Source organism: Diabrotica undecimpunctata, chromosome 7 (genome assembly GCF_040954645.1).
Source record: "Diabrotica undecimpunctata isolate CICGRU chromosome 7, icDiaUnde3, whole genome shotgun sequence".
In the NCBI taxonomy this organism is placed as follows: Eukaryota; Metazoa; Arthropoda; class Insecta; order Coleoptera; family Chrysomelidae; genus Diabrotica; species Diabrotica undecimpunctata.
In genome coordinates this window covers 32,026,016-32,047,581 of record NC_092809.1, presented here as the reverse complement: position 1 = coordinate 32,047,581, position 21,566 = coordinate 32,026,016, and the positions used below count along the sequence as shown (strand labels likewise).

Below are 21,566 nucleotides of genomic sequence, written 5' to 3'. Positions count from 1 at the left end.
TTTATATATAAAAATGTGTAAGTGTATACTATATTTTTGGACATTGCAATGCATTTGTGCCCTCCAAATTTAAAATCTGGCAGGACCCTGGGCTACCTGGCCTTTCGGCATACGCCCATAACGAAACCTCTGCCCCTACGAGTCCGACACCAAAGTGAAGGTGCCACGCCACGTATACCGAAACGTTTCGTGGGGTTACCACGCCACGTATACCATAAACGTCCCGTGGGGCTCCACCTTCCCCGTAGTACCTGTGTTGTGAGTACCTTGCCTACCCGTTATTCCCACACCACGGGCGGATAGGTTCGGCAGGCGGAGGAATTTCCACCTCACGCGTAGACAGGTCGCCGCCGAGGATCTCTCCTCTACCACTCTTGGATCTCCCGGTGGGTACGTGCCGGGGCACCCACACCACGCCTGACCAAGGTCAGGAGAGGTATGTACGGGCCCAGCTCACCAACCTCACCAGGCTCTTTTGGAATGAGAGTAGAGTGGTCCCACGAGAGTCTCGTCTCGGATACTAGGAATGCAGACCGGTGACCGTGTCGCCGATGCGACCGTGTGCGTTTCTACCAACCCGACACCTCAAGCGACGGCTCTCCACCTCCCGATTCCTACCCATTCGCCTCTTACGACAGGCAGGGCTTTCTGACCCCGGCCGTATTCTTATCTCCGCGAGCCGGACGGAGTATATTTTTGGACAGGGAGAATATATTTTTTAAAAAGCATTAAAAGCATACTTTTTGAATTTTGACGCCTAAAATTCAGAGTATATTTTTTTAATTTGCCGCCTAAAATTCAAAACCTACATTTTGAATTTGCCGCCAAATGAAATTAGTTTCGGCCCGTCCGTATTTGGCGCTAGAAACTCTATCCCAAAACTTTCTATGGGAGTTACCTTAATAGGCTTAGCAGCTTAGCTGTTCCCTGTCCCTGCTGTTAGATTGTGTTGGTGTTGTAGTGTAGTCGTGTATCGTGTAGTGTTGTGGATTATGTAAAAATACAAACAAATACTATTAAGTTTAACCAAATGGAAGTAATAAAACAAGAAATCAGTGATGAGACCTGTGAAGTAAAAATAGAGAATATTGAATTGGATGATGCTCTTTTGGATCGATTTAAAGGTGAAATTAAGGAAGAATCCAATCTAGAAAGTACTGATGATACTTTTGATCGTTCAGCTTTAAAGGAATTTCCCATACAGACTGAAATAGAACAAGATGGAAATAAACTTACTCGTTTTAAAGGAAAACGAAAAATCAAAGGAGGTAATGAAATATACCTATGGTTTTCGTATCTTTCATACTACATAATATATGACTTGATCCACTCTGTATATTATACAGAGTCGATCAAAAGTCTGGCAACGCCTAATTATCTCTTAAATTGATGGTCCAAATTATACAAAAACGTATACACCTATTTTGCAATGATATATGCAAGTTTGCCAGATTTACCATTTTTATGATATAATTGGTCATTTTGGTTTTTACGTACAACACCTTATACACTCCCCGTCATATAAAAGTGGTACACTTTTTTTTCCCAATGTAAACCTGTGTTCAGATTGGACACAATGGTCCGTGAATCAATTCGTTGTTGCCATCACAGATATCGGAATTGCACAAAATCTAAATATAATAAAAATAATGTTCAAAAATGTATAAATTTTTTAGATAGGTATTATTTTTATCATTAACAACAAAAAACCGTATCTAATAAATTTAGTAACCAGAGATAGGGTTGAGCTACTATCCAAAATGTTTGAAGGATCTTTAAACCTAGGGTATAGGCACAGGCAACATTGGAATGCACATACTGTAATTTTATACTTCAGTTATCTACCGAACACGAATTGTATTTTGTGTCAATAAGTTTAGTAACAGGCAAACCACCAAAATTAAATTATCATTTATTACAAGAACAATAAATGTGAAAAACTAACATTATACTTTATTCTACGTATTATAAACTATAAAATATCCGGGACGAAAAAACGCCTTTCAAAATGTGACAGTTATAATCCAATATCTCACTGTAATGTTTTATGATAATAATTAAAAGTTATGTCTAGATTGATTATCTATCATTATTTTTGAATTGAAATATTTTCATAAATTATAATAAAACACAATTCTATGTATGGGTACTTAATTGAGATTATGGAAAATTACAATAGTAATAGGAGAATTTTTTAGGATGCATGTTTAAATAAATGTGACTGACTGATAGAGAATGTTCGATAATGTTTTAGTTTTTAGTATACTTAAAACTGGCGGTCTGTCGTACAGCCCTGCTTTTAGCTGGTATCATATAATATTTTCGTTAAACTGGCAACAGTGCCCTAGAAATTAGAATGACACATGTGACAAAACCAACGTACACAACTTAAAAAACACGGTTTTTGGTTATAAGAGTTGTACCAGTTTTTTATGACGCGAACTGTACATTGTACCTTTATTAAAATTTCAACTTCAATACCAGTTTAACTGCATAAAATACTTTCGATTTTATGTAGTCAGGAACATTTTAAAAAGATAAAACAAAAGCCTTCTTCAATAAAAACTTCTAATTGTCTCATTCATTTTTTTTTATTCAAACTAGGTACAACTAAATTTGAACATAATAATAATAAGTTTACTACATTGCTAAATTAATATCTACCTAATCAAGTATTCAAAATGTCCTATGTTGTTAAAAGTATTGTAAACAAATCTAGAATGTGTCTATTACATTTCTCTAGAAATTAATATGGATTCATTGATAATTCTTTGCCTTAGCTCTGCAACACTTTTTGGTTTAGTTTATGTTTAGGTAAATGAAGGATTGAATCAATATTTTGATGAAAATGTATATTTTTATTTTCATATACATATGTATGAAAGGAGTTGAATGCAAAATTTTTTTTACACATACTCTGTACTAAAATTCATTTTTTATTTTGTTATTAATATAAAAATACAATACAGTACACTGCAACATACTTCAATATAATAATGCAATACAAATTAAAATACAACATTCATAAGTATTTAAAAATGACAATATGCATAACTTACTTATGCATATGTTTAATTTACCATGATAATAATATTAATAAAAAAATAATAATAATATTAATAAATATTAAATATATTTACAAAACGAACATTTTTATTCTCGAGAGAGAAAGAGAGAGAAAAGATATCTTCTGTCTCTCTCTTATCTATATCTTACATATGTAATGATTTTGCCGATTTACTCCCATACAAATTTCTAACATAGAACGCGCGTATGGAAGTATATCTTCAAAAACGAAATAAGTCTCAACCAAACAACTCTTTTCTGAACCTTAAAACTTGAATTACTAAAGTTTTAGGTAACTGCACTAAGCCTCAGTTTTATTAATAGCGTCTTGGCGCCATTTTGTAAGATACTTTTAAATGGGACCACGGAGAAGTTAATATATTATTTGAAAGCACTTGTATAAATCATTAGGTCCCTGGATTTTTTGATTCTTTGTGGCACCGTTTCAAAATCCCCACTAAATTGTGAAAAACTTATTAAATTAACTCTCGGTGAAAGAATAACTCTTTCTTTCCAGATGGATAATGTCACTAGTATCATATATATGCCGAAAATCATAATTTAAAAAGAAAATCGACCTTTTTTGAAATTTATATCATGCATATAAACATATACATAAAAAAAATTTAAAATAACAATCATCATATTTGTCCCTTTCATCTTTACGCCCATGACTACTATATGTACTAAATATTCAATGATAAATAAAATAGCATGGAAAATTAAATAATGTATAAAATTATCGAAACAATATTAAAAAATATATTATGATTTCTCCATTCTTTGATTTTTAAAACAAAAGTGACAAAAATCAGAACATAATATTTAAAAAAATATATTCTCTCTTTGGGATCGAACTTGCGACTTGTGGTTCTAAATACCGCGCCTCAACTCATTCGACCAAAAACTTTAAGTAATAATGTGGCTAATCAATGTCACTATTTGTCAAGAACATTATGTCAGTTTTTTGGTTGTAATTTGTGTTTGTGTTTATTTATTTATTGTATTCCAAAAATGGAAAGGTTATTACGAATCATAGAAGTTCCAGGAAGAATATTTATTTGCAAAAGACTTTGGCCAAATGTATATATCTACCGAATTAATATAAAATAATAATAATATTAATAAATATTAAATATATTTACAAAACATTTTTATTCTCGAGAGAGAACGAGAGAGAAAATATATCTTCTGTCTCTCTCTTACCAATATCTTACATATGTAATGGTTTTTCCAATTCACTCCCGTACAAATTTCCAACGTCGAATGCGCTTATAGAAGTATAACTTCAAAAATGGAAGCACCTTCAGGAACTAAAAAGTGTTATATCTCAAGTGTGTCACTTATTTTATGGCAACCTGCCATATATTTCGGATATACCGAAAATGACAGCAATGGTATACAAGACATCATTAAAAAATAATCAATGACCAAGCAACGACAAATTAAAAAAAAAAAGGAGTAGAAAATAATTTCATTTAGTTTCGATGTATATTCCAAGACTGCGATAAGTGTTGTATTGTGTTTTACAATTAATTCATGTACGAATATACATTATTAATAAACTTTCGAAACTTACCTTAAAAACCTTTTATTAACAATAGCTGCTAAAGGCATAAAATTAGATTCAATATCTGCAATTTTACGAAAAATAAAAAATGTTTTTCTTAAACAAATTGATATACTCAAGAACAACATATTTTTAGAAAATATAATAAAATTTTATATTTTGCACATAATTTGCACTTAGCAGGTATTGTAATATCACAGACGATATATTGACTTGCTTTATGGAAAAATTAAGGACTATCCCGCAATATTGAATATATATATATATATATATATATATATATATATATATATATATATATATATATATTTATATTGTATTTTATCTTTTATGATACTCTGTAGAGACCAGTTTATACTTTTTGGCCATTTAACGAGTACACATTTCATATTTTAAGAAGAATTCTGGTGAAGTCCACAAATCCGGAAGTAGGTCATTCTCCTAATTCCGTTTGAAAAAGGTGACTCCATCTTTACGCACAATATAGAATGTGAACACAAAACACACGTTCACTAAACAGGAACAGTCTAAACTCATACAAACATTTACAACTCATATAAACCATACTGAGCACTTAAATAATTAGAGTTTGAATTTCCATGGGGCAAAACATCTACCCTCATATCTTTTTAGCCAAATGTGGCTGTTGCCTATAACACCGAGGGCAAAAGTGAATCAACCTCCAATTTTGTTGTGGTACCATAACCTTGTCAACAATCTTGGCGGTTGTTATACACACCGTTTTTCAACTAAATAATGAATGTGTTGAGGTACACATTAAAGGCAATAGGGCTGACTATTATTCATAGGGGACAGAAACACAGGTTTCTATAACATATTTATATCATTTACTACTTCTGCTGTCTTAAATTATATTATGCTTTAATTTATTTTCCCTTACACTGAAATATTTATATTATAGTTGGTTTGTATTTTAGGTTATCTCCAAGACAAACACAAAATGGATATTATAGACGCACTAATTGAAGATTCATCTTACGAAGGAAATTATACGAGCCAACATTCTGAAGTAAAAATATTAAATAAAGATATGAAAGTTGCGACTGTACAAAGACCTTACAAGTGTGAAATTTGTTTTAAACAGTTTTCTTACAAATGTTCTTTGAAAACACATTTGAGAGCACATGCAGGTAAAAAATCTTACAAGTGTGAAATTTGTTTTAAGCAATTTTGTCAAGCAAGTAATTTGAAAACACATTTGAGAGTGCATACTGGAGAAAAATCTTACAAATGTGACATTTGTTTTAAGCGATTTAATCAAGCAGGTAATTTGAAAACACATTTGGAAGTACACACTGGAGAAAAATCTTACAAGTGTGAAATTTGTTTTAAGCAATTTAGTCAAGCAAGATATTTGAAAACACATTTGAGAGTGCACACTGGCGAAAAACCTTACAAGTGTGAAGTTTGTTTTAAGCAATTTAGTCATGCATCTAATTTGAAAAAACATTTGGGAGTGCACACTGGCGAAAAACCTTACAAGTGTGAAATTTGTTTTATGCGGTTTACTCTAGAATATGGTTTGAAAAGGCATATGAGAATGCACACTGGAGAAAAATCTTACAAGTGTGAAGTTTGTTTTAAGCAATTTAGTGATGCATCTAATTTGAAAAAACATTTGGGAGTGCACACTGGCGAAAAACCTTACAAGTGTGAAATTTGTTTTAAACAATATAGTAGAGCAAGTCATTTGACAACACATTCGAGAGTGCACACTGGCGAAAAACCTTACAAGTGTGAAGTTTGTTTTATGCGGTTTACTCTAGAATATGGTTTGAAAAGGCATATGAGAATGCACACTGGAGAAAAATCTTACAAGTGTGAAGTTTGTTTTAAGCAATTTAGTGATGCATCTAATTTGAAAAAACATTTGAGAGTGCACACTGGCGAAAAACCTTACAAGTGTGAAATTTGTTTGATGCGGTTTCCTCGAGAATATGATTTGAAAAGGCATATGGGAATGCACAGTGGAGAAAAATCTTACTAGTGTGAAATTTGTTTTAAACAATTTAGTAGAGCAAGTCATTTGACAACACATTCGAGAGTGCACACTGGCGAAAAACCTTACAAGTGTGAAATTTGTTTTAAACAATTTAATAGAGCAGGTCATTTGACAACACATTCGAGAGTGCACACTGGCGAAAAACCTTACAAGTGTGAAATTTGTTTTAAGCGGTGTACTCAAGAATATGATTTGAAAAGGCATTTGAGAGTGCACAGTGGAGAAAAATCTTACAAGTGTGAAATTTGTTTTAAGCAATTTAGTCAAGCAGGATATTTGAAAACACATTTGATAGTGCACACTGGCGAAAAACCTTACAAGTGTGAAATTTGTTTTATGCGGTTTACTCGAGAATATGGTTTGAAAAGGCATATGAGAATGCACACTGGTGAAAAATCTTACAAGTGTGAAGTTTGTTTTAAGCAATTTAGTGATGCATCTAATTTGAAAAAAACATTTGTGAGTGCACACTGGCGAAAAACCTTACAAGTGTGAAATTTGTTTTAAACAATTGTGATGTCAGGTAGTATAATTCAGCCAGAGAAAAACAGGATTCGATCGTATGGCATTTATTTCGTATTTACATATACAAATAAAAAAGTAATTATCGTTAAGTACCTACTAAATACAATGTTGAATACAAAGACGTACTGTTTATTTATTTCGATAGATGGGTGTGACGATATTCGATATGGTAAACCAAAACACGGCGATCGAGGAAATGAAGTCGTATTCGTACCTCAACGCAGTACGAGTACTTGGACAGGGATAAGGATGTCTATCTAGTTCAACGCACCAGATAGAAAGGAAAGAATACGCCAATATCGTTCAACGCACCAGATTGACGCAGTCAGAGGAAGAGGAAGGATTGTCAATCTCGCTCAACACGCCAGATCGACTGGGTTCGAAAGGATTTGGGACACGTTCAACGCACCTGTCCCCAAGGTCAGATATTCTCAACTCAACGCGTCGAGAATGGTTAGCTGTCTTTCAGTTTCGACTTTTATATTATTCGAGACGGAACAAAAACATGTTTTGTTTAACACATAGGCGTACTCTAGACGATAAAATATATTATCGTCACACCCCCCTCTCCTAAAGAAAAATTTTGAACAAAAATTTTTAACTATAGCCCTTTCCTATATACAACTTACAACTATAAAAATATAAAACAAAACATCTTTTTAACATAATAAATACCATATACATATATACATATATATACCCAATTACATATTCGAATACGCAAAACCAAAAACGTCTTCCGCACGACAACTACCTCACTTACTAGCACTAGCACTCGCGTTTGTACCATATCCGGATCGTGTTTGTTGCTGTCAGTCTTAGGCGGTATGATCCTTTTCCTTTCAAATTTGGTGGCAGCAGTTATTTGAGAGGTATGGACACTTTTACTGATGTTATGGGGTTATTCAATTGTGTTACCCCCATATGTGCCTCTGTATTTGAATTTTCTTTTGGGGTTCCTATAATATATTCGCACTCGCGGCCTGGAGTGAGTGGTAGTGCAAAACTGTCCGATAACGGGCTCATTATTTCTGGAATTTCCAAAATGTCTTCCATTTGGTGGAACGCAGGGCTGTTTATTATTTCGCAGTTCCTGCCTGGAGTAAGCGGTGGTCTTCTAATAGGGCTGACTGGCAGAGGGCTGTTTTCCATACTGTTCCTGCAATACAGGCGTGTTGCCTTATAACTTGCGGTAAAAAGGTGGTGGGGATGGTTAAGGTAGTGGTTGTGTTTGGTTGGGATTATATGTTATCGTCGTGAGCCGGTTTCAAATCTTTAATGTGAACTTTGTTGACTGTTTTTCCCGTTGCGTCTTTCAACTGAAAAATTACTTTTGATAATACTTTGTGAATAGTATATGGACCGGAGAATTTAGGAGCTAATTTGGCGTTTAGTTGTTTGGCAGCGTTAGAAATGTTGTAAACCTTTCTCATGACCTTGTCGCCGATCTTTGGTGTCCATTCTCTGCGGCGCAGATTGTAGTAGTGGCTTTGTGATGTGAAAGCTTTGGCCAAATTTATTTTCACTAAGTCGAATGTCTCTCTTAATTTGTTCCACTTGCACGATGGTGGGATTATGTAGGATGGATTAGGCGTGTCTACTAACTTACTGGGTATGTCTAGTTCGTGGCCGAAATTTAAATAAGTTGGAGAGAATCTGGTGGAGTCGTGCTTTGCGGAGTTAATAGCAAAAGTCAGTTCTGGTATGTACGTGTCCCATTTCTTGTGATTGTTATCGCAGAATTGGGCTATCATTGTCTTGATTACTCTGTTTGTTCTTTCGACTGGGTTGTTCTGTGGTGAATATGGCGGTATCTCGTGTTTTTCGATGTTAAATTCTTTTAGTAAACTTTTGAATTCTCTGTTTTCGTACGAAGTTGCATTATCTGAGATGAGTTTGGTCGGACATCCGAATTTCATTATTATTTTATCTTTTAGAGCTTGACACACAACACTGGTTGTGGCTCGTCTTACTGGGACAATCTCTACCCATTTCGAAAAAGTGTCTTGAAAAACGATTGCGTAGATGTTGCCTTTGCTTGATCTTGGCAGTGGTCCAATCATGTCGGTGGTGACGGTATGCCATGGTCGTTCTGGGATTGAGGTTGAATACATTTTTCCGGGAGTTTGTTGTTGTGAGGGTTTGTATATTTGACAGCTGTGACAATTTCTGACGAACTTTGCTGTATCTCTAAACATGTTAGGCCAGTAGTATTTTCGTGCCAGTCTTGCAATTGTTTTGGCTATGCCTAAATGTCCGGACGTTGTCGTATCGTGGTTTTCGGATATTAGCTGTTTTTGTTTATTTGACGGAATACAGAGCTTCCACGGATTAGATAACTCTGTTTCTTTGTAGTCATATTTATCCCAGAAATGTCGGTATAGTTGACTGTCTTTTATCATATAATCTGGGAATCTTTGTGGGTTGTTTTTCACCTCCTCTATTTTCTTTTTGTACCAATCATTTTGTAGTTCTCCAAGTGTAACAGTACTAATTGCGTCTACTGGTTCTCGGGAGAGTGCGTCAGCTAAATGATTCTGCGTTCCTTTGCGGTAGATGACGTCGAAATCGAACTGTTGTAAAGCCATGGCCCATCTGGCCAATCTTCCTGACGGATTTTCTATTGATTGTAGGTATTTTAAACTCTGGTGATGTTACGACTGAAAACTGATAGCCTTCCAAGTATGGACGCATTTTCTCTATTCCATATACGATGGCTAGTAGTTCTTTTTCTGTTACACTGTAGTTTTTTTCCGCATTTGATAAAGATCTGCTGGCGTAAGCTATGACTCGATCGTGTCCTTGTTCGTCTTTTTGGATCAGAGCTACTCCGAGACCGTAGTCTGATGCATCTGTTTGGAGAAAGAATCTCTTGGTAAAATCTGGACAAATCAGTACGGGAGCCTGTGTAAGTAATTTTTTTATTTTCTCGAAAGCAATCGATTGTTCTGCGCCCCAATTCCACTTATGTTTCTTTGTTAATAATTGTGTTAGTGGTGCTATGATCGTAGAATAATCATGAATAAAACGCTTGTACCAAGATGTGGTTCCCAGGAATTTTCTTAGTTGTTTGATAGATTTTGGGGCTGGGTATTGGATGATGGCTTTAACCTTGTTTTCGTCGGTTTTGATTCCTTTTCTATTGACTACGTGGCCGAGGTATACAATTTCGTCTTTGCAGAACTCGCATTTTCCTAAATTAATTCTTAGCTTTGCGTTTTGTAACCTTTTGAAGACTTGTTTTAAATTTTGCAAGTGTTCTTCGAATGTTTCTCCTAGAACTATGATGTCGTCTAGGTAAGCGAACGCGTAGGGTTCCATTTCTGGTCCTATAACTGAATCTAATAGGCGTTGGAATGTGGCTGAAGCTGCGTGTAGTCCGAAAGGAAGGACTCTGAATTAAAATAAACCTTTTCCCGGAGCTATGAATGCTGTTAAAGGCTTGCTTTCTTCTGCTAGTGGTATTTGCCAATACCCGTTTTTCAGATCAAGTGTTGAAATGTATTTCGCGGCCTTTAATTTGTCTAGTATGTGATTGATATATGGAAGTGGATATGCGTCTTTCTCGGAGATTTCATTGATACGTCTGAAATCTATGCAAAATCGATAACTGTCGTTTTTCTTCTTTACTAATACAATAGGTGAGCTATAGGGGCTGTTCGATTCTTCTATTATTCCTTCTTTCAACATGGTATCAATTTCGTCGTTTATGATCTTTTGCATTGCTGGGTTTCTTGGTCTGTATCTTTGTTTTATTGGCGTATTGTGTGTCAGTTTAATAGTGTGTTTGATTAACGGGCTTACTCCTTTTATTTTGTCAAATTTAGCCACTTCGTTTTGTAAGAAAAGCTCCAATTTGTTTTGCTGTGCTTTTGTTAAAGTCGGCTTAATATTGAATTGAGTTTTCGTGATGCCATCGTCGTGAATATTTTCTGTGAAGTTATTGGTTACTTGTTCCTGTGTTGCGGAGTCCAACTCATTGGCTTGTATTGGAAATTCGGCGTTGTTGGCTGTACTGTTGTTGATATCGTAGGGACAGTTTGTTGAAAAATCGATACAGAGTCTGCATTTTCGCATGTCATCGATGCCCAGTATCGCTTCTGAGGAAAGATGTGGCATGTACTAAAACTTAATCTGTCGCCACGCGTTGTTGATTAGGCATATGGTATGATAGCTGTGTCTTATTTCTTGCGTGCTACCGTCTGCAAGCCTAATATCCGTTCTTTCCTCTTCTTCTTCGGTTAAGTTATCTTCTAATAGTATTTTCCGAACTGCTTCTCCGATAAATGATTTCTGTGATCCGGTATCTAACAGCGCTTGGAACGTTTCTCCGATTGGAAAGGATATTGAGCAATGTGGTCTGTTGTCAGTATTGGTTGTTTGGTTACGGCTGGACGTGACAGAGGACCTTAATTCTGATTTGGGTTCGAGATGCCTCTGAGTGTCTCGACCCTTTTGTCGTTTCCCGTGTTGGAGCACCTACAATCTCTGTGTGATATATTTAACGTTCCGCATCTACTGCAGAAGAGTATCGGAGTTGAACGGCATTTATTACGGTTATGGCCTCTCTTTCCACAATTCCAACAACACGTCCGCCTATCGAAATTTATGATTTTGTTTGGTGTGTTATGGTATGTTGTATTAAATCAGGAGTTGTTCTTTTGTGGCGTGTTATCTACCTCTATTTTCTGGATGCCGTTTTGGATTATTTCGTATTCTTCAGTCTGGCGTATTAAGTCTTTAACGGACGTGATATTGTTTTCCTTGATATATAATTTGTAGTGCGGGAGCATGTTTTTGTAAATTCTTTTTAGTTCTTGTGTTTTGTCCATTTTGCCGTATCTTCTGATTAGAGTTTGAAGGTCTAATAGAAAATCTTTAAAACGTTCATTTAATTTCTGAGTTCTTGTTCTGATTTGATCTTCTAATTCATCTTGCCAATTTGCTGATTGAAATGCAAGGATGAAGTCTACCGTGAAATCGTTCCAACTTGCCCAGAAGTTGAAGTTGTTTCGGAACCATAATATTGCTTTTCCTCTAAATACTTCTGGTAGTGCCTTTAATAAAGCATCGTCTTGAATTTGGTAACAGATTTTGAGTTCGTATAGTCGTTCTAAAAATTCTGTGGGATCTTTGGATCCGTCAAAATATAATCCCCATTTTCTAACTGTGTCCGTTATTTCGCTATGATTTTTATTTTCAGGTTGTGCATCATCCATTTCTGGAACTTCCGATCCGCCCCTCGTATTTGTGTCGGTATTTTTCGAGCGTAAGTGAATGACTGTTCTTGACCGCAGTTCGTCCAATTTCCCTATTGTGTCTAAATAAAATTTAGCCATAACATTTTGTAATTCCTCTTTCTTTAATTTATATACCCATCCTACCGTCTCGTCCGTTATTTCTAACCCTACCGTATCTTCCAAGTCCGACATAGTTTATATATTTGTTCAAGTCGTATAAATGCCTTAATTATTATTTATTTAAAAAAATTTACTGCTCGGGTGCCATTTGTGATGTCAGGTAGTATAATTGAGCCAGAGAAAAACAGCATTCGATCGTATGGCATTTATTTCGTATTTACATATACAAATAAAAAAGTAATTATCGTTAAGTACCTACTAAATACAATGTTCGAATACAAAGACGTACTGTTTATTTATTTCGATAGATGGGTGTGACGATATTCGATATGGTAAACCAAGACACGGTGATCGAGGAAATGAAGCCGTATTCGTACCTCAACGCAGTACGAGTACTTGGACAGGGATAAGGATGTCTATCTAGTTCAACGCACCAGATAGAAAGGAAAGAATACGCCAATATCGTTCAACGCACCAGATTGACGCAGTCAGAGGAAGAGGAAGGATTGTCAATCTCGCTCAACACGCCAGATCGACTGGGTTCGAAAGGATTTGGGACACGTTCAACGCACCTGTCCCCACGGTCAGATATTCTCAACTCAATGCGTCGAGAATGGTTAGCTGTCTTTCAGTTTCGACTTTTATATTATTCGAGACGGAACAAAAACATGTTTTGTTTAACACATAGGCGTACTCTAGACGATAAAATATATTATCGTCACACAATTTAATAGAGCAGGTCATTTGACAACACATTCGAGAGTGCACACTGGCGAAAAACCTTACAAGTGTGAAATTTGTTTTATGCGGTTTACTCGAGAATATGGTTTGAAAAGGCATATGAGAATGCACACTGGAGAAAAATCTTACAAGTGTGAAGTTTGTTTTAAGCAATTTAGTGATGCATCTAATTTGAAAAAACATTTGGGAGTGCACACTGGCAAAAAACCTTACAAGTGTGAAATTTGTTTTAAACAATTTAATAGAGCAGGTCATTTGACAACACATTCGAGAGTGCACACTGGCGAAAAACCTTACAAGTGTGAAATTTGTTTTAAGCGGTGTACTCAAGAATATGATTTGAAAAGGCATTTGAGAGTGCACAGTGGAGAAAAATCTTACAAGTGTGAAATTGGTTTTAAGCAATTTAGTCAAGCAGAATATTTGAAAACACATTTGAGAGTGCACACTGGCGAAAAACCTTATAAGTGTGAAGTTTGTTTTAAGCAATTTAGTCATGCATCTAATTTGAAAAAACATTTGGGAGTGCACACTGGCGAAAAACCTTACAAGTGTGAAATTTGTTTTATGCGGTTTCCTCGAGAATATGATTTGAAAAGGCATATGAGAATGCATACTGGAGAAAAATCTTACAAGTGTGAAATTTGTTTTAAGCAATTTAGTCAAGCAGGATATTTGAAAAAACATTTGTGAGTGCACACTGGCGAAAAACCTTATAAGTGTGAAGTTTGTTTTAAGCAATTTAGTCATGCATCTAATTTGAAAAAACATTTGGGAGTGCACACTGGCGAAAAACCTTACAAGTGTGAAATTTGTTTTATGCGGTTTCCTCGAGAATATGATTTGAAAAGGCATATGAGAATGCACACTGGAGAAAAATCTTACAAGTGTGAAATTTGTTTTAAACAATTTAGTAGAGCAAATCATTTGACAACACATTCGAGAGTGTACACTGGCGAAAAACCTTACAAGTGTGAAATTTGTTTTAAATAATTTAATAGAGCAGGTCATTTGACAACATATTCGAGACTGCACACTGAAGAAAAAGTGTAAAATTTGTTTTAAGCCTTTTCTTGCCAATTACTTAATATGAAATATCATATAAGAGTCCATACTGGACAAATTTCTTGTAAATTATTTGATGCAGCCTATGATTTTGTAACATAAACAAACTATTTATTTAAGTACACACACAATCTAGGCCTTTCTGCTCGTGTCGGGTGCGGTTCCTTCAAAAATCATATAGAAGCTGTTTATATTATTTTTAAAATTAAAATGAATTGGGCGTCATTAGTTAACAGTTTATGCTCAGACAAAGAAATAAAATGTAAAATTGAAAACAAAGTTCATCATCATCATCATCTTGGTGCTACAGCCCTTAGAGGGCCTCGACCTTCTCAAGCTTTCTACGCCATTCTATTCTGTCCCTCGCTTGCATTTTCCAGTTGCCGACTCCGATCTTCTCGGCATCTTGTGTTACCCCGTCCATCCACCTTAGCTTTGGTCTACCCCGTCTTCTCATTCCTACGGGTTGCGCTGTTAGAATCTTTTTTATCATGTTTGACTCAGGGGCCCGGGCTACATGTCCTGCCCACTGCAGGCGGTTTTGCTTAATTATAGTGGTAATATCTTTTGGAAACAAAGTTAACCTTTATTATTTTGTTGTAAGGAACAAAAAGTTATTAAAAGATTCTGTTAAAAAGTTACATCATCCCACAAAAGAAGTAAACAATCCGTGTTTACGGTATTAAATTACATGTGAGAAGTGCTTATACGAAACTAAAATTAAAGGCAAACAATATATTTAAAAAGTGTGGCAACATTGGAGCAAGAAGTATGTACTACGCACACGCACATCATTGACAGCAGCTGTAATGGCGGCGGCATCTTGAAATTCATGTCAAAATATCAGTTTTTTAAATGCGAAATACAGAAAAACTATAGCTCAGCGTAAAAAATGTATAGATTGAAAAGTGAAAAAAAAAATAAAACATAATCCACTGTCCAAATTTCAGACTAATCTGACTATCCTCACTAATGTAAGTAATTACCACAATAACTTATTTCTATAGAATTATGAGTATTCACAAAAAAAAAATGGGTTAGTGGCAAGGTGGCAACATTGTAATCCACGCCTTTGCAATTACAAGTTGCAAATGGCGTTATAAAAAAAACATCGTATCCCAAATTTTAGAAAAAGGCGATAAAAACAGTATACATCAATTTTTATATATCTAATAAACACTGTTAAAAGAGAAGAAGGTACATTACCAAAGTGGTATAGTATTCCCAATCAAAAGAATATTTTTTGTTGATGGGTGAAAGTTAAAGTTGGACAAATGGTTATTAAACATTCTGAGGATCAGGAGTTTATTTTTACAAGCACCAGGTAAGAACAGCACCTAATTATACCAAACTTTTGTTAATAAATACAAACTCGATACTATTTTGTACATTTTGTTTTTGTAGTTAAATTAACTTTAAATCTTAACCAACATTAGTGTTATATTTATATACTATAATATTTTAAAATCATACATACTCTTAACTCTTATCATTGCATTCCTAAAAGTTGCCTTATTTTATAAAAAAAGTCATACATTCTTAATTTTAATATTTCATTATTTTAGATTTTCATCCATCTTCTACTTCTGAGCAATAGTTATATGGAGTTACATACTAATTTGTGATGATGCTGAAGAGCAAGATCGCAGAAATGCTAGAGTTTATACTTTATTATCTACACATGGTACTTTAAGGCAGAGTATTTTAGAAGGTATGGAACTTACAACAAACCATTACTAATGAATATAGAGGGATCTATATTTGTATATCAAAAGCAAGATCTCCAACACGATGGAAAGATTAAATGAATATTGGTGGAAAAATCCCTTCATGAAGTTGTCCATCTGGTATAGAATTGCAGCCAATGGAGACAGCAAGCTAACAATATTTAGTGTCTCCACCCACACCTTAACAAGGGCTCAAGGAATGAGAAGGAAGAGGATATTTGTTGCTAATACTTTAACAAAGAAAATTATACAAATAAACAAGTGTCAGGATGTCTGTGTTTTATTTTGTTGTTTTTGGGACTTTGGTTTTTTAATATAATGGAAAACAAATATAATCATAAAATATGTATTAAATAAAACTTTCCTGTACCATAATATATACTCTCTCTGTATCAGATATTATGTTATACATTTATATATTAAAATGTGTAAGTGTATACTATATTTTTGGACAGCGAGAATATATTTTTTGGCATAGAATAAGTTTTCATTTCTTATTTTATGACTATATTTACTTTCCATTAAAAGCATACTTTTTGAATTTTGGCGCCTAAAATTCAGAGTATATTTTTTTAATTTGCCGCCTAAAATTCAAAACCTACGTTTTGAATTTGCCGCCAAATGAAATTAGTTTCGGTCCGTCCGTATTTGGCGCTAGAAACTCTATGGGAGTTACTAGGCCAGCCCATGGTCTCCATTCAAGGTTAGTAGATGTTAAGTAGGTTGTCTCGTAACTATGTGGGCGAAGCGAGGGGAAGGCAGAATGCTTACGTCACTCATACGACAAAGTCAAATTTGACAGTTGATGGACAGTTGTCTGCACGTCTGAGTTTAAGTTCACGTTTGTTGTTGTCTCTATAGTATCATTAGTTCGTTTATTTGTTTAGTTATTGTTTAGTTTTTATTTTTAAGTATAGGTATAAGGACAATATTATTTATAGAGACTTATTATTTAGTTATTTGTGTACATAAACGCTTGTGAAGTCTGTTTTCGTAGATGTGATATCAAGGTTTGTCATAACAATTATATGTAGTTTTGTACCTTATAATAATGATATATTTTTTAGATGAGATAAGTATATATATAGCCAGGGCCGGATTAAGGCACGGGCCAACTGGGCCGCGGCCCAGGGCGGCAAAATTTTGGGGCGGCGGATTTGAGAAAAAAACAGTGTAATTATTTTTGATTGATTATAAAGCTTTATTATCGATTATCAAGACCAGTGAACCTGAGCATTAAATATTAAAAAACTATTTTATTGTTTATTATTTATTTATAACGCGACACTCTGCGCGGTGTAATGTGTCGCAGTACACTACGCTACGCCACTCTATCCAAGTGAGTCGAAGGGGCGAGGCGGCAGTCTGTATCGTACGCTACGCACGGGAAATTTAGTTGTGGGATCGTAGTAGTTGCTAGCATTGGCTGATGGCAGGCGTCTTGTCGCCTTGCCGCCTCCCTCCCCCCACCAACTCCATCACCGCCACGCGCCATTGTCATTCGGTTGTCTGGTCTCAACTCCACGTACTGCAGTCTGTCTAACTGTTTAGGTTTAACGTTTTTGTAATTTGTTTTGAGCGGAGTAACATTTTGAAATTGTAACTTGTGAGGTAAGAAATATTTATTTGTTTATAGTAATGGTAATGTAAGTTAATATAGATCTTACATCTAAAGGTTCAGATAAGTTTATGCAGCAGCAGTTAGCACTGGTGTAAGGAGTAGTGAGACGGTGAGAGCTGTGCTGTGTAGGCCGTAAGGCCGTAAGTTGTCAAATTTTGTGGCTATTTAATTTTGCATATTTCGCCATTTTACTTTGTGGTAGTAAGAGAAGCACTTTGTGCAAAAAAACTATATTTTTTGCTTTCTCTGAATAGGCTAAATATTGTTAAGTATCAATTGCCATTTTAAATCAATGTAATGTTTTAATTATTATAATCATTCATATTTGTTTCGTTTATTTGCTTTAACAATCCGGTCCCTTAAACGTTTTGAGTATGTGTTCGTTTTCGTTTTTCACGATCTTTAAGGGTTCCTGATTACTGTCGCTAGTCGTCAGTCGCATTCCAGCTACCGTCAGTCACTGACACTGTCTCGCTGCGTGTCTGTTTTCGTGTCCGTGAGTGTGTCGTCTGTTAGTATACAATAACGTAGCTGTGCGATGAATAACAAAATGTAAACGAGTTGTATTATCTATCCAACAAAAGTTGGAAATCGTTCATTATTAGCGAATTTCCATAGGAAAAATGAGCTATTGAGCTGACCATCATGGCGGCACCCAGACCCGGGACCTTGAAATGTCCACCGATCCTGGTCCCCAGAACACGTTTTGAGTATTTTTTCAGACTTTATATATATATCTATATTTATATATGATTTTAGTTAGTGAAATTATATTTAATTCTATATTTATATATATATTTTTATGTGTCCGCGCTCTAGCGGTCGCAATTTTTGACTTATTTTCTTCAAATTCGGCACACACTTTCCTTTTTGCAATATCTCGGCTAAGTTATTTAGCCAAAAGAATCCCATAACATTTACCCCCGTGGTTGATGATAGGTATGACTGATTGCCTTTACCCCCTTTAAGCGGGTAAAGGCAATCAGTCATACCTATCATCAACCATTTGTGAAGAACTCATCGAAATAATAGCAAAAACCGTTATTGATACAATTTTGAATGATGCTAAGAAAAGCAAGTACTATTCTATAATAGTAGATTCTACCCCTGATGTAACACACATTGATCAATTGTCTTTCATATTAAGGTATGTGAATGAATTGGGAATCCCTGAAGAACATTTTGTTGAATTTATGAAAAATCAAGGTCATACAGGTGAAGAACTAGTGAACTCAGTGCTTTCTTTCCTACAGTCGACAGGATTGGACATACAAAACTGTAGGAAACAGTCCTATGACAACGCGTCAAATATGTCAGGAATGTACTCGGGGTTGCAGGCAAGACTTAAAGAAAAGAATCCCTTGATATTTTATGTGCCTTGTTCAGCGCATTCACTAAATTTAGTGGGATCAAGCGCAGCAGAATGCTGTTCTCTTGCAAAACATTTCTTTGATCTCTTGCAAGGATTGTACAATTTTTTCTCGTCTTCTACGCACAGGTGGAATCTTCTTCTGTCAAATTTCACGGCCACAGGAAAGGACAAGAACACGTCGTTGAAGTCTCTCAGTGTTACAAGATGGTCTGCAAGGGAAGAAGCTTGCAAAAGCCTTAATAAAGACTACAAACCCATGGTCAAGACGCTGATAGACATGACTTCAAGCAATCATGAAAACAAACAGACACAATCCAAAGCCAAAGGGTTGTTGCGAAAACTAATGTCTCTAGAAACATGTTTCATGGCAGCCCTTTGGGGAGATGTACTTCAAAAATTTAATTCAGTCAGTGAAAAGATCCAGGCTGAAAATATGACCGTGGACAGCGTTGTAATCCTGTACAACTCACTCACAGAGTATGTGATGAACATGAAAGACATGTTTACCCACTATAAGAAAGAGGGCGAAAAAAAACTGCAAATTGCGCAAGGTGAAATGAGACAGAACGATGAGCCAGAACTTCCACAAGAGACGCAGCCGCAGGTGCAGCAAGATTTTGATCGCCCAAAAAGAAAGGCGAAAAGAAAGAGGTTCTTTGATGAATCTTCAGAAGAAGATGAAGAAAGAACTTATGATGAGGATGATGACATTAGGGGAAATTGTCTTCAACAAAGTTATGACATCATCGTGGAAACACTTCAGTTTCAGTTAGACAAAAGGATCTCTGTGTACACAGACTTCGTTGCAAAGTTTTCATTTCTAACAAAATTAAAGACTCTAACTACCGAAGAAATTACTGCTAACGCGACGTCTTTGCAGAAAATCTATATTGAAGACATTGAAGAGTCAGAGTTTATATGCGAGTGCATCCATCTGAAAGGACTTCTGATCCGAGGAAACTACAAAGAAGCCGAAAAAGACTTTTCACTATCAAACTTGTACAGATTTTTGATAGAAAAAAATCTACAGGACTTGTTTCCCAACGTGGCTATTGGTTTGAAAATGTTTTTGACAACTCCTGCTACAAACTGTTCTGCTGAGAGATCGTTTTCGACCTTGAAAAGAGTCAAAAACTATCTGCGTTCAACAGTGACTCAAGAACGACTCGTCAGCCTGGCTGTTTTAGCCATAGAACATGAACTGACAACAAAACTCGATTTCAGTGCAGTTGTTGATGATTTTTCCAATGCACGTGCAAGAAAGAAGAAGTTTTAAGTTATATTTACTTTAACAAAGCTAATTTAGTGAGTAAGTTATTTGTTTGGATATGTGATTTGTATGCTATGAACAGTTATATTTCGATGTTGTATATATTTGTTATTATCCTATATTCAATACAGAAATTATCATTTATTTTGCAGTCTTACTCTGTACACCTTTTACTAATTTTAGCCCCTTCCTAACTGTACTGTTTTTGCCCATAAATCGACAGCAATGACCGATTATGGCTCAAAGCCTGCGGGCACATTCACAGGTGAGCCGTCGCCGAGTAACGAAGCCGAATTTTCACTTCACTCCAAATCAATCATTCTCAGCCAAAATAGTCATAAAACTATAAAAGAATTGTTGAGTTTGGGAATTACGAGCTGCATGATGTTTCACAAAATAATATCAACAACGATTTTATTTACTATTATTGTAATCTTAAGTAATGGAATATCACGGTTGTAGAAAATGGTTTCGTAATTAACGGAGTTTTGTCAAATACTTTATTTTAATTAATAAAACGCAATTTTAGGACATAGTTTCTTGTTTTCATCATGAGAGGTACTAAAACCATTACAATATCAAGAGACAGTTGAGCGCTGGAAAATGTCCCAAAATGCGTTATTTTGCCTCTAAATTTCAATTTTTTTCGGGGGGGCCCCGGACCCCCCTCCCCCCCGGTGTTGCACCCCCGCTAGGGCGGCAGGCAGACCTCTGGCCCATGGGCGGCAAAAGTGTTAATCCGGCCCTGTATATAGCTTGAAGATTTGTGCTTGAAGGACTAATCATTTTTTGTATTTTAATCTAATAATAAATTATTTATATTACCTATTTGTTTTTTTTGCCTACCACTAGATATGATAAGAATGCTGCAAATTCCAGGAAAAAACATAATAAGTAAGTTCCTACATATTTAGTATTTTTGCTTTTGAACTTTTTCTACTGTTTTTTTGGGTTTTTGTGCGAAATAAACTGTTATCTCCATTTAAAACACACAATATTATCACTATAATCAATTCTATTTTTTGTCATCAGACTATTGATTTTAGAAAAAAAAATTTATATAATTACTAATATAAGAACCACTTAACATCCCTATACCCAAGAAAATCCCAAAATATATTGCAAACCCTGGGTTTTTGAACCTTTTATTAGCATTCAAGCTTATGGCAATTTTAAAAGTGTCGTATGGGTGACGTATTCCCGCCTTTAAAAAGTGAGCATTTGAT

General features: G+C 35.3%; 1 protein-coding gene across 2 annotated transcripts in view; it reads left to right on the top strand.

The window, feature by feature from the left end:
* The window catches only part of LOC140445147 (uncharacterized), a 55,106-nt gene that overhangs the window by 18,084 nt on the left and 15,456 nt on the right, over nucleotides 1–21,566 (top strand). Inside the window, exon 3 of one of the 2 annotated variants that reach the window (XM_072537004.1) lies at nucleotides 5,575–6,724. The exons of the other annotated variant lie outside the window; for it this stretch is intronic. Within the exon in view, the coding sequence (XP_072393105.1) occupies nucleotides 5,575–6,644 (1,070 nt within the window). The 3' untranslated portion in view covers nucleotides 6,645–6,724. Of the gene's footprint in view, nucleotides 1–5,574; nucleotides 6,725–21,566 lie in introns of those variants that run through there. 2 annotated transcript variants of the gene reach the window in all.